This window comes from Bombus flavifrons, chromosome 7, assembly GCF_040668555.2.
Source record: "Bombus flavifrons isolate JBK064 chromosome 7, iyBomFlav1_principal, whole genome shotgun sequence".
In the NCBI taxonomy this organism is placed as follows: Eukaryota; Metazoa; Arthropoda; class Insecta; order Hymenoptera; family Apidae; genus Bombus; species Bombus flavifrons.
The window spans coordinates 15,787,229-15,800,935 of record NC_138448.1 but is presented as its reverse complement, the minus strand read 5'-3'; the positions used below and the strand labels follow the sequence as shown (position 1 = coordinate 15,800,935).

Genomic DNA, 13,707 nt, shown 5'->3' with positions numbered 1-13,707 from the left:
GTCATTCCACTTTGTGGAAGCGTTCTCCCTCTCTCATCTATTCCTTCGCTGACCGCTAATTCGACTATTTTATGAGTACGACTACCATCACTACTTGTAGTTAAATTATCGAAGTCTAACATAATCGAAATTTAATCCAAATCTAATTCAAATACGAATGCAATGGAAACCTAACCCAAGCTAAACTCGAACTCACTTATCTATACATAGACTTATTTCTCTAAATGATATCGTACCTTTAACCGTTTTAACGCCAAGCAGCGCCCTCGCTGTTTGCGTACAGTGGTGAACTGCGTCGCGATGTTTGGTCACGATCGTCAATTCGAAGCGCTATCGCGCTGCATGGCACAATCCGACACGGAAACTCCTGGCACTAAAACGGTTAAGGTTTTGGGGTATGCGCTGAGCTGGTCGATTCAGTCCTGCCAGAAGGTTCATCGTCTAACCTACTTCGTGGACAGATCCTTTCAGGGCATTCTTATCATCTTACGCTCGCCGTGGGGCATCATGACGTCTGTAACATTAGCGCCTCTTACAATTTGTCGGCCAAAAATTATACATTCGCGACGCTTAGAATTCGTCGCTAAACCAAAATTCGCGATTTTCGATAGTTCGATGAATCTTAAAAGCAATCGCTATGAATCTCGTTGCCGGCATAACACATAAATACAGTATATAAACTTATTACGGTCCATATAATTTAATCAGTGTTTGATGAATAAGGAAATTTGTATTTATTTGTAGAAGTCCATGTTCCCGAACCCAAGTAATTAAGCCACTTACTTTGAATTAGGTAAATTGGATAGATTCCATTTTAAAGATACCATAGGATGAAAATTCCTAAAATTAGAGAGAGAAAGGGAGGGGAATAAAAGCGAAAAGTACTTTTACACATGCAAACGTTCCCTGCCACGTGTCGGTTTCTTCCACGTGTCGTCAAGATAAAAGAAATAGGACATCGCAGGATAAGCAAGGAGTATGAGAAAGCGCAAAGGTTGAAGAACACCGTGCTAGTCGCGCTGCGACGAATCATTCCATGATCGGTGACCGAACTGTAAACACGTGTAAGACGACACTGATTCGAGATAACTAAAATCGCGTAGTATACTTCTTCGTTCGTTAGATACTTAACGTTCGTCTGCGTTAATGATTGTACAAAGAATGGACGAGTATCTTAGACGTTACAATCGTAAAACCGTTGAGGCCCGCCAATTTGTGACACAGTAAAGAAGAGAGCCTAACTTAAGGCACCTTCGAGTGTTTTCGCGTTCTCTTCTTAAAAAGCACAGAGTGACGAAAGCCAGCCGACCGTTTCAGACTTTCGAGCTACACGTTTTCTTACACACGCAAGCCAATATAAAACAGAATACAAAATAAAATAAAACCGGAACAAAGAAAACGAAACAGAGCTGGTGTATTTGTCGAAAGACTATTTTCTCGTGGATTTGAACGGGACTTTTCTTAAATCATCATTCTTATGGCGACCAGGTAGCAAAAAGAAACAAAGTAGTAGAAAAGGATTAGCGAATATCAGTGATCTTGAAGAAAATAGAATACTATAGACATTAGTAGGACGTCAGGCGGATTATGCACAACACGTATACGTGCTGCATGTGTATGTGTGTGTGTGTGTATGTATATGTGCAATTTGACTTAGGATTCGATTAGTTTATGTTAGTATAATTTTTGGCGAATGCATTCGTGTAATAGTACGACTCATGAGTGTGCTAACAACTTATTCGAATTATTCTTTCTCTTATTCGTATGTCATAACAGAGTGGTTAAAAGTAAATCATTTTAAAACCGTGAAAGTGTAGGTTTTCGATAAGTAACGTGTACGATGAGATATTTTCGAGAGTCAACGAATGACTATGTCTCTACCGCTCATATGTTTATGCTTTACCAACACACTTGGTAAGGATATACGATACACCACGTGGAATACGAAGGTATAAGATAATGGACAAGGGACAATGGAGTGTTACTTTTGTAAGAGGATCATTCCTTTCCGTGATTGCAAATGGATAGTATCGAATCGAACGGAGATCAGCTGAGCATATAGAAATAACAACAGTGAAACAAAGTTCAATCGTTTAATTGAAAAATATAAGCTATTGTAAAAATTACAATATATTACAAACATAAAATAAAAAGGTAATTTGTATACGTTACTATGTAATGTTTATAGAAGTGGAAACTATCTCAAGAGAATTTTGTTTAATATTTGTAGAAATCACTACCCAAAAGAATTTGCAAATTATAATGAAAGAGGAAGTACAAACATTTAGAAAATTAAAATAAATCTTGTGAAATTAAACCTTTACCTTTTGAGAATATTCTATCATTATATTATACCCGTTTCCAAAAGAAAAAAAAGCGGATAAAATTTCTTTATATATTGCCAATAAATGTTATGAACAGAAATAAAAAATAACAATTATTTTTCAAATTTTTACGAAAAATATCAGCGAGAAAAAATTAACTTTTGTTTAAATAAGAAATAGTGATTAGTACAATCTAAAGATTTCTTCCTTCTGAAAAATGAAATTAGTAAAAGATATAAATATCTTTATATATTCTAGTTACGAATAACCAAAAAAAGAAAAAAATCTGTCTTTTAAAAACGCATTTTAAAAACATTGAGGTTGATTAATTCCTATAAATTAAAGAAACATACAATATATATTTAACTGAATCAAAAATTTTACATATGGTTTAGTGTATTATTACTATATTATAGTGATGTGAAAATGTACTGCAAATATACAATTTTAATTTTGAATAATTACAAAATTATCTCTCTTACGATGTATGGGATATTACAAAATATTTCTTATCGTTGTCATAAATGTTAATCCATTTGGACCGATGAAGATTTGTAAAACAGAACTATCGCGCATGATTCATCTTAATTTTGAAATTCAAAACCTACGCTGTCCTTCAGTTATGTATTTAGTTACTAACTATTAAAATCCTCCAAATATGTACTATATCGACGATATCAACATGATTTTATACACAATAAAGAATCGAATAGGCACAAAATTTTAAAATATTTTCTATGGCCTTCTTAAGATAGCTTTCGTAATAAAGCAATACATTTATATAAAAGATACAAAAAAAAAAAAAAAAAAAATTTTACAAAAAAATATCTCGGTTGATATCGATATCTCACTCATCTTACTGATCAGGATGATTTTTGGATATGTTGTAGAAATTAAAATTTTTAACAATACATACATTTCTCCTATACATAAAACCGCCGCTCGGTTACTGCTTAAAACAAACCTAATTCTTATCTTTTTTTATAGTTTATTGGCATATCTTCTTGTTAGATTTGGATGTTATTCTATCCGGCAACAAATATTGACGCATACTTTGCAACGAATGCATAGTTATAGACACAATAATTCACTCTAATGGTATCGACAGTTCTTTGCGAATATCTCGGAAATTAAGACCGAGCGCAGGTTTCACGTACTGGAAAAAGTTGTCAAAAATTATAATTTTTATATAAATAATAATAATGTATTAAATATTAAATGTATTACTAAATATACTTATATTAAAAAATCGAAATCGGATCGGTGGATGAAATATTGATGATTATCGATTTCATTCGTTCTTGCAATAAAATGAATATAAACTCACTAATTTTTTGTTATACAGAGTGTAAATGAACAATATTCTATCATACACAGACGTCCGCTTTAAAAATTATGTTATTCTAAATGAATAATTAATAGTAATTAACAATTTCCCCAGAAAAAATTAATATGATGGAAATTCATGGAACATTGAAATCTTTTAATATTTTATTACATATTACGATTTAAATACAAAACTTTATCTTAGTCTAATATTAAAATGTCGATTTATCAAAAGAAAAAAATTCTAGGACATACGTTGAAGACAAACTTAAAAAAGATGACTCTTCGTATGAGTCCAAAATATTTAAAGTCTGTAGTAAGATTTCATTTTATATAACCCAAGAAATCTCTTTGTCTTAGTTAGCTGGTGATATAACAATATGTAATTTGAGCATATCTTTATTTGGACCTACTAGAAAAGGAGATGTATTTTCCGAGACGGAACCCTGCTGCGGGTTAAGTTCCTCAAACGGTAAAAGATCGTCCAAATTAAGAACACGTTCTTTTTTACTAAATCTGTGAATAATTTCTGTTACTCTTGCAATATGTTCAACACCATCCTGTAAACCATATATTAAAACACCTATTTTTACACGCATATCAGCATTACTATTTACAGATGGATCCTTACAGGTGAGTGATAATCTAACTGAACGTTTCACATGTTCGGGCATTTCTACGGTTCCTTGCCACACTATTAAGAAAAACTTTTTAAACCAAACACCTTTTGGATATATATCTACAACCCATTCACACGCGCGGTCACCAGCATACTCTGCTAAACACGAATGACTTGAAAATACGAGCGTTCTGGTGTGGTAAGAGGGTAAACCATGAAAATTTTCTATCGTAAGTAATGAACTACAGGTGTCTATAGTGTATAATCTTGGTTCAAAAAGTAATGCACCATCTTCTTCGTTTAAACTTACTTCTTTAACTTTATCTAGCTGACCAGAATGAAATGACATTCCTATAGACATCCGTTCTACAAAGAATTCCTTGTATTTTTTCGTTAAAGGAAATAAAAGTAATTCTGCTAATTGTCGAGGAGACATCATTGGAAATCTAACGGGAGACATCACAGCTATTACCAATTGTTCTAACGTAGCTTCTAATTCGTCGTGCGACAATTGAGTTTTCAACCGATTTGCCTGATGATCCAACCAAGATTCTAAACATTTGTATAACGTCATTTCATCCTTTACCACCAAACTACTTTGATGTAGCAACGATACTAAAATATCTAAATCAAAATTTCCAAAGTCTGCAGTTCTGGCCACCAATTCTAAATTCCACTTAATAAAATTTTGACATGCTTGAGTAATATTGTGATGACCACAATTTGACGTATACTGTAACCATGATACTAAAGTGCCGTGTATGGCAGCTAATGCAATATGATTTTGCATATAATCAAGGCACAATGATATTAAATCCTTAACATTATACTTATCGGCTAAAGATAATATTGGTAGAACAACTCCATAATTAATTCTTATTTGACCAGTATAAAAGTAGCGCAAAAACTCACTAAATATAGGTACACATTGTGGCGTTTCTTGGAGGGTTACTCTACTTTCCTGTGACTCACTCCACTGAGGACTCATTAACATTACCTGCAATAAGAAAAGTTAGAGTATGTGTTGAAATGTTACCTATACTAAAAAAGATAATAATAAATATAATGTTAGGTAATTATGTAGAATTTCATCGACTTCGATGACTTTGAAGTATATCGTCAACATTTTAACTAACTTTTTTCTATATATATATATACACAGGGTGGTTGGTAACTGGTGGTACAAGCGGAAAGGGAGTGATTCTATATTTTCAACTTCTTTTTTCGCGTAGAATCACCCCCTTTCCGCTTGTACCACCAGTTACCAACCACCCTGTATATATATAACCATTGCTCAATTTCCGAGAAGTTTACAAAAAACTTAAGTTAAATTTAGGTTTGGGTTACACTACGTTCTTGTGAAGACAATTGTGCGGCGGTGACCGCATTTTTAAAATATAAGTGACCCGCAGGCAGCGACCAATAGTGATGCTGTCGCAGACCCAAAACTATGCTCAAAATTCAATTAATACGGACAGATTTCGCGAATATCTCGGAAAGTAAGGTCGACCGACGTTTATATGTATAAAAACATGTTCTAAATGTTGATTTCTATAACATATTCAAAAAACACCGAATATGACATATTCAAAAAGTTCCGAACTCGGAGAGAACGGAAATCGTCAAGAATCTATAAACACCACAGCCGTGACACAATGTTAGCAGTGATCACTAACACGCAATTTCAACTAGATGCTACTGAAAATATTTGTATTTTGGTCAAATCACCTATATACCCATTTTTTATTATTATTCGATTTGGGGATAAAAACTCAGAATATTTATTAAAACAATGAGAACCCAAAGGAACACGTATGTATCATACTACAAAGAAGGAAAACACAAATTATTAACATGTACAATATAATGTATGAATACATATCTATATGCTGAATAAAATAATCTCTACAGCAAAAGAAATTTGGAGCTGTCCTTGGCATATCTCTTTTAGCAATTCGAAACTATGCCTTTTCGTAGGTTACTATCTTCAGGAATGGATACAAATCTTTTTTCTGATATTTTTATTGAATCATTCTGATATTGTGGAACAAAAGGCCATTTATAATTTCTTTTTTCATGAACTTCCATAGCGTTTATTAGATTCACAATCAGGAAATCATTCTCACTTGGTGTTGACTTGTACACATTGCAGACGACGCGACTGACTTGTGACGTCACGCGTTCTTCGAGTAAATCCGGTAAGCGATCGAAAATGTTCGGTTTTATTAATTTTTAATTGTTTATAACTCTTTTAGTTTTAATAATTTAAAAAAAAGATACGAGTTTAAAATTTTTGCTTTCTGAATCCATTTACATAATAAATCAAATTTTCATAATCTTTATTTTGCTACAATGTAAAGGTTGTTAATGAATTAGTTAAAAATCTTTTTTAATTTAATGAGCCTAAACATACTATCAGTTGGTCTATTTTAAATAAGGTGACTGTTTGGTGATCTTTTTTTCATAATGTTCCCAACACATTTTGAATACAAATAAAGTCAGATAGAAAAACATAGTAGTGCAATGTAAAATGTAATTTTTCCTCAACTCAGCTGTATTTTGAAAATTCTTGTTAGATATGCCAAAGTTCAATGTTAATCATTTTTAATATATGAGTGAAATAAGAAATGTGTCAACCTATCATTATTTGGCACAATATACGTATTTTATAAGTAAATTAAATTCCACTACATAATATTTACTTTACTGCTAAAATTTAATTACATGGATAAGTATTTATATCATATGTACAAAATATGTTATTAAATTAGTGTTATCACTTAAAAGAAAGTAATTATACACAAAGAAAAAAATCAACAAATTATAATAACATTTTGCCATAAAAAGCTTTGTTTCCAAATAAAATGATAAATATACATTGAATTGTACACCATTGTACTTATGTCTGAATTAAGTTGTATCTATGAATTACTTTTATTACTTTATCATACTAGATGATGAAGAATGAATAATAAAACAGAAGTACCTTCCACTTAAAAACTTACTGTTTATTAATATAAAAATTTGCTAGAAAAAATTTTACTGGTCTACCAACATAATTATATTCAATACGTTTATATCTTTTGGAATATACTAAATATACTGAATGAATTATTAATATCAATTTACATGAGGAAAATGTTACTTTATACTAATTTACTTTTTTTAATAAAATCATTTTCTTTTAAGTTACATTACCAGTTTAATGACATCCTGTATAATGAACAATTACGTGTTTTATTTTATCTTATTTTATATTCTACCTTAAAATTTACTTACTTGGAAAACATCACTTGAAGCACAAAGTATAAGGCGATGTGCTGGATATTCTATACCATTAACAACAAGACAAATATCATTCATAAGACGTTCTGCATATAATGTTGCTATTTTTAAAAGAACTGTACGCGAATTATCCACCTAAATAGAAAATATAATAAATTCAATTCTTCAAATAAAATTTTGTTAATCTTTCTTTTGTTTAAATGACGATTTATATCCTTTAATAACAACCTCTATTGAATCTGGACTTTCAGAATTTCCAACATTATTTGGAACATTACTAGATTCTTCCGTTTCTTTGTTTGTATCCATCCTCGAAGAACCTGTCATACTTGATCATCACTGTTTCTTTTGGACTAACTTTTAACTCCACTTCTATAGCATAGTACTCAAATTTGTTTTATAATTAGAATAATGGCCTGAATAAATATTCATCTTTTCTTTATAAATTTTAATATTTTAATACTCTTATAACTGTAAGAAAGAATATATAATATATAATGCATATGTATCTTTATTAACTAAGTTAATAATTATTATTAAAAGGTAAACTAATATATATATTGCAATATTCTGCATAATATAAAAGTATACATTAGATGAAAAAAAGAAAGTAAATTGAAAAATAGTAATGGATTTTAATAAAATTGTTGATTATTTATATGTTACTTAAGATTATTAATATATGTAATGCATATGTTTTATAAACAGAAACGTCATATGTTTAACAGTGGTTATGTTTATCTTATATAAAGACATTGAATAAAGTAGTAATTGATAAATTTTAATTTGTCAAAGACTGTATACGATTGTAATGAATTAAAAGGATTTTGCTAATTAAATACGAAGGAGGTAAATTGTGAAACCTCAGTTGTCTATTTTAATATTAAATCACTAAGATATATAAACTCTTTTATTAAACTATGAAAGAGCTGTCACTGTTTTTATTTCGTATACATACGTTAATATTCAACTGGATTTATTTCATATACAATTTCGAAATGCCCAAAACTTGTAAAAACCACATCGACGTGAGATAGTAACTGAACTGATTTGAAAGTCGATTGTATAAATACATACAAGACTAGTGATAAAGTAAGCTAAGCGCTGTAGTATATTCAGCGCGAATTTTGATACAAGTTTTAGAATTATTTGATTCCTAAAGGAAATTTCAAATATACTATATAATTTAGTTAACGAAATAATACACGAATAAATAGTTGTCTAATATGACTATGGTTAATCGATATAAGATATATTTATTTGATAAATTTAAATTGATCGATATATATTACGACTACTTTCAAATTTGGAAATTTCAATTTCCATGTAGTTTTTTATATTTTTATTGGTAAACAAGATTTTTATTCAAAAACTGAACAAATGATTTACAATCGAAATAATCTGTATCATTGTATTATATGTATAAGATTCAAACAATAAAAAAAGATACAAATCCAGAGACTATGAACAAAATAATAGAGCAAAAGAATTGTATATTATGATTTCTCTCTTGATATTTTATTTATATCCAATAAGGGTGTTTCTTTGGAGTTCCCTTATAATATATTTATTGTAATCTAGTTTTTATGCTATAAAACATTTTTATATTACAAAATAAATTTAATTTTATAATAGAATCTTAATTATCATTTTATAATACTTGAGTGTACTTTCTATAACTACAAATGAAAGAATATTAGGTTATTAAGATTACAGCAATATATTTATTAATATTTATTTTGTATAAAAAATACTTACAAAAAGTTGTATAATATATAAAATTTTATATTTAATTGCAGGTAACTAAAATTTGACAGGTTATCTGAATTAATAGTCTTAATGAGTCAACTTATACGTTTTCTTAATAAATTACAGATATCTGTATAGACTAGTTAGAATATAACTTAAAATTACGAGTATATGTTATTTAACATACTCTTATTTCACTAGATTTTCACATCTATCACATCTTCAATGGTATTTCCATATTGTCTTAACTGTAATATTAGCTTTTGCGCTGTCCACAAATATAAATCAATAGATTTGTGAATTTTAATTTTATGTTCAAGTGCTTGAAAATTGTGTCCAAATTTTATATTACACAATAAACAGATTGTATCATGATATTTTAAGTAATGAACTTTGTATTGCTGAGTATTTGAGAATTGTTTTGAACATGTTATACAACTGAAACATTTGTTTTCTACAATAGTATCAAATCTTTGATATTCGTAAAGTGACAATAAACGTTTTATGCCAAGGATTTCTATTATATCATTTAGAGAATTTATATTTCCTTGTATTATTTCAATATTAGCATCGTTTTCTCTAAAACACACATTATTTGAGACTATGTGATCAGATATTAAATGTTTTATTAATTTATCTGTAAAATATAAGCTATTACAAATTTGACATATCTCTCTTTTATGCCTTTCTTCCAGATGAAGATTAAATTGTACTGCTGTAGCACATAATGTATTACAGTGCAGTATATTTTTATCATTGTGTGGTATATTAGATGTGATATGCATTTCTGAAAATTTTTCATTTAGTTCATCTAATTCTTTAATTTCCACATTTTCATTCCTATAAGGAACAGCCTTATCATTCAATTGTTTTCTACTGAATTCAGAATTAACATTTATATTATCTACAGTACAAGGTAAATAGTCTTTCGCAGGTACAGATGAATCTATGAAAGTTTCTGCAACATTGGAATTATTACTTATAGAATGTGTTGTTGTTTCATGTCTTGTTAGCATGTACATTGTAAGAAAATTTAATTTACATATTTTGCATACATGTGGACCTACTTTTTCTAAATGATAATTCATATTATGTTGTGTTAAAGATATACCGTTGGGAAAAGTGAGACTACATCTCTTGCAATTCCAGGTAGTAACATTAGTGCACATATGAATGTTCACCATTGCAACTGAAGTAAGGATTTTGTCACAATTGTCACAAATATGAACTACAGATTCATCATTATGACAGTAGTATCTATGTCGTAAGTAGTTTCTAAGTAATGCAAAATTTTCTTTACATGCGTTACAACGCCACTTTCTATATTTTTGTTTATTTTCCATTTGCAAAACTTTCTTTGATTCTTTTATTTTACATGTCATATTGCGTTTCGTTTTAGATACACGAGTACCTTGTGTAGACAGATTTTTTACTTTATATGGTATCATTGATAAATTTGGTGATCTTGGATCTTCAAACAACGAATCATGTAAAAAGAACATATGTTCCTTAAATATTGTCAAAGAACTAAATTTTTTGTCACATATAATGCAATGCAGTTCTTTTAAACCATAACTTACATTTTCTTTACTTGCATCTATTATTGAATTAGTATTTGTAGCAAAATTTGTTGGAAACATGTTTCCAATTTCATTTTCTGTACTTTGCTGCTCATTAGTACTTGTTTTACGTTTTTTTGCAATGTTTATATTGAATTTAATTAATTTTTGCCTTTTTGCATCGTTTCTTGTTTTTTGTGTGTGTGTAAGGTTTATATATAGTGCAAAATTACAATCATCTGTTTTACTTGCTACACTATCGTCTTTAATATCATATTCTACATTTCCATTTTCACCACTATCAACTTCATTATCAGTTGTTTTTGATATTAAATTATTTTGGTCTGATTCTGCCAAATTTATAGTAGAATGTAGTACATTATTATCCTTGAAACTTTTACTGTTGTCTTGAGAAGTGTTAGTATGTGCATTTAATACTACATCGTTTTCATGTCTGATGAGATCATTATTTTCTTCTGTTTTTTGTTGCTCATGTACATTAGTATCAATATCTATTACATGTTTAGACATATGAGATAAAAACGCTTGTTTTCTTTTATATTTTTTAAAGCAAACATTACAAATAAAAGAAAAACTTTTTTTATGTTTCCAATATTCTTTAAATCTTCCATCAATTTTAATAGATACATTAGAAAGTTTTAATTTTGAAATACTATTTGCATATTTTTCATCACTTAATTTTTCTATATCTTCCTTCAATTTTTTGTTTTCTTTTCTTATTTCAGTAACATCTGAATTATTTATATCATTTATCTGTTTGTATATATTATTTTTAAGAATTATTTTTTTTGTGTTAATATCATATTCGTTTATATGATCATTTTGTATGTTAATTTCCTTTTCTGAATTAGAAATTTCATCTATATTAGTTGGAGCATCAAAAATATAATTCTTATTTAAAGCACGAGTTTCATTAAATACTTGTTCATTTTTAAATGTTGTACATGATTCAGAAGCTACAGCCATTTGTCCTGCCTCACATCTTTTAACATCATTTGTATGATGATCGAAGCCGTGATGCATATTTTTAATATGTTCCTCAAAATTTGTTGTATGATCAAATATTTTTGAGCAGCAACAGCATTCAAATATAAATTGGTTATTGATATTTAAATCTAATTGATCACTGAAATTAATAATAGTAACTGCAAATTTCTTTTGTTTATGTAATGATTTTCTTTCACATTGTAAATGTATATCCATTAGATGTTTTTGAAAATGAAATAAAGAGTTAATTTGTAAATTACATAGTGTACATTCAATACATACTTTTTCATTTTGTACAAAGTTTACTTTACCTGAAAATTGTTGTAAAAGATTAAAGGCTTCTGTACATTTACTGCACATTGCTACACTTTTTCTGATATGATATTTATGGATATTTTCAATACTTGATCTCAATCTTGTTCTTATATCTATATCTCTTCTGTTTTTTAGAAAAAATTGTAAAATATTCTCTGGAGATATTTTATATGTCTCTTTTTCAAATTTTATATTTCTTATATTTTCATCAATTTTATTCACTACATTTTCTTCATATATTGTACATCTTTCCTCAAACACTGATTTATATAATATATTTATTTCCTGTTCTTCTTTGAGTTCAGTAGTTCTGTGTTTTTTATATGCAGAACACTGTATTTCTACGATATTCTCTGTTTCATTACGTATATTTTCATCATTTTGTATATTCTCTTTATTTTCGATAGATTTGGTACTCTGAATTAATTTAGATAATTCAGATGTAGGAAGATCATCTATTTTAATCAAAGGTATTATCACATTTTTAATATCTATACAATTTTTATGCCTTGCTATATCTTTGTTTATTTTGGTGTCAATCTTGCTTGATGGTATTATGGTAACTGCGGAGAAATTACTTGTATCCTTCCTTTTTCCTATTATTTTATAATATTTATTTTTGGTGACTTTATTACATTGTTTATATTTATGTACTGTACTGTATATCCTTTCCTGTTTGTTTTTCTTTATTTGTAAATGGCAAGTTGATTTTATTGTTCTTTGTCTTTTACCGTTTGTATAATCACCTTTCCTTGATTCTTCAGTTGTAATAGATTTACTAATATCACAGCTACTTTCTCTTTTAGTTTGCATCGAGATATTGCAATCTGTTTCATTAGTAGCATTAGATTGATTTCTCTCCCTATGTGTTTTTGCTTCTAGAGATCTTTGTTGTGATATTATAGGTAAACTTTTCTGTTGAAATTTCACATTTTGCTCACACTGAATTTCGTTCTTATTGCATAAATTGCAATTTGCATTAGATTTATTGCAAAAGCACATTATATTTTGTAAATCATGATTTAATACTGCTTTATGGTCGTCTTCTATTATATTTGGTGTTTCAGTCATACCCGATTTCTTGTTATTCCTATAGTTTCCCAATAACAAAACAGAGGTATTTCTATCGCACTTGTTTAAAACTCGATTCATGATACTTGTAGATTTTAAAGTATTTTTTGGAGAAATACTTAAATTTTCTTGGCATTTATCACAGTTCATTCTGTTTAATGTAGATCTGATTGTTGAATTCATTAATATATTTTGATTCTTATTTTCTCAACTAGCTAAAGTGGTATTATAATTCTGGTTTTCTTTATAAATTATACCAACAATCGCTTGCCTTTCTCTTTTATATTTTTTACAAGAGAATCGCTTTTTATTATAAATATTTTGAAATCTGCTATGTGATGAAAAATTATTTGAGTTCATTTTCTAATTGCATTTGCTTCTTAATAATATTAATTTTGATGAAATTAATATTAATATTTTTATTAATTGTAATAAAAATAATATTAATTTT

At 28.6% G+C, this 13,707-nt stretch overlaps 2 protein-coding genes across 4 annotated transcripts; both read right to left on the bottom strand.

Annotated features, from left to right (window-relative positions):
- Positions 1-3,205: 3,205 nt before the first annotated feature.
- Positions 3,206-8,670, bottom strand: Tango10 (transport and golgi organization 10). Of its 3 annotated transcripts, XM_069116489.1 has the most exons (5): positions 8,513-8,670; positions 7,783-8,025; positions 7,549-7,689; positions 4,282-5,266; positions 4,074-4,210 (listed from the first exon to the last, which is right to left on the bottom strand). In XM_069116489.1, coding segments are annotated over exons 2-5 (1,227 nt in total). In that variant the 5' UTR covers positions 7,882-8,025; positions 8,513-8,670; the 3' UTR covers positions 4,074-4,208. The 3 variants fall into 3 exon arrangements, with proteins under 3 accessions (XP_068972588.1, XP_068972589.1, XP_068972590.1); XM_069116487.1 differs by having other exon boundaries at positions 3,206-5,266; XM_069116488.1 differs by lacking the exons at positions 7,549-7,689; positions 7,783-8,025; positions 8,513-8,670 and adding an exon at positions 6,179-6,480 and having other exon boundaries at positions 3,206-5,266.
- Positions 8,671-9,171: 501 nt separating this feature from the next.
- Positions 9,172-13,406, bottom strand: LOC138181512 (GRIP and coiled-coil domain-containing protein). Its single transcript, XM_069116345.1, has 2 exons — positions 9,313-13,406; positions 9,172-9,227 (listed from the first exon to the last, which is right to left on the bottom strand). Exon 1 carries the CDS (start codon positions 13,404-13,406, stop codon positions 9,501-9,503), a length of 3,906 nt encoding a protein of 1,301 aa, XP_068972446.1. The 3' UTR covers positions 9,172-9,227; positions 9,313-9,500.
- Positions 13,407-13,707: the final 301 nt, after the last annotated feature.

Bases quoted from the DNA above. Each gene is read 5' to 3' on its own strand.
- Tango10 (XM_069116487.1), bottom strand. From the start codon at position 7,881: ATGACAGGTTCTTCGAGGATGGATACAAACAAAGAAACGGAAGAATCT. The intron at 7,690-7,782 runs GTTGTTATTAAA...TTTTCTATTTAG, and splicing joins AAAGTCCAGATTCAATAGAG to GTGGATAATTCGCGTACAGT. The intron at 5,267-7,548 runs GTAAGTAAATTT...TTCTTATTGCAG, and splicing joins CTTCAAGTGATGTTTTCCAA to GTAATGTTAATGAGTCCTCA.
- LOC138181512 (XM_069116345.1), bottom strand. From the start codon at position 13,406: ATGAACTGTGATAAATGCCAAGAAAATTTAAGTATTTCTCCAAAAAAT.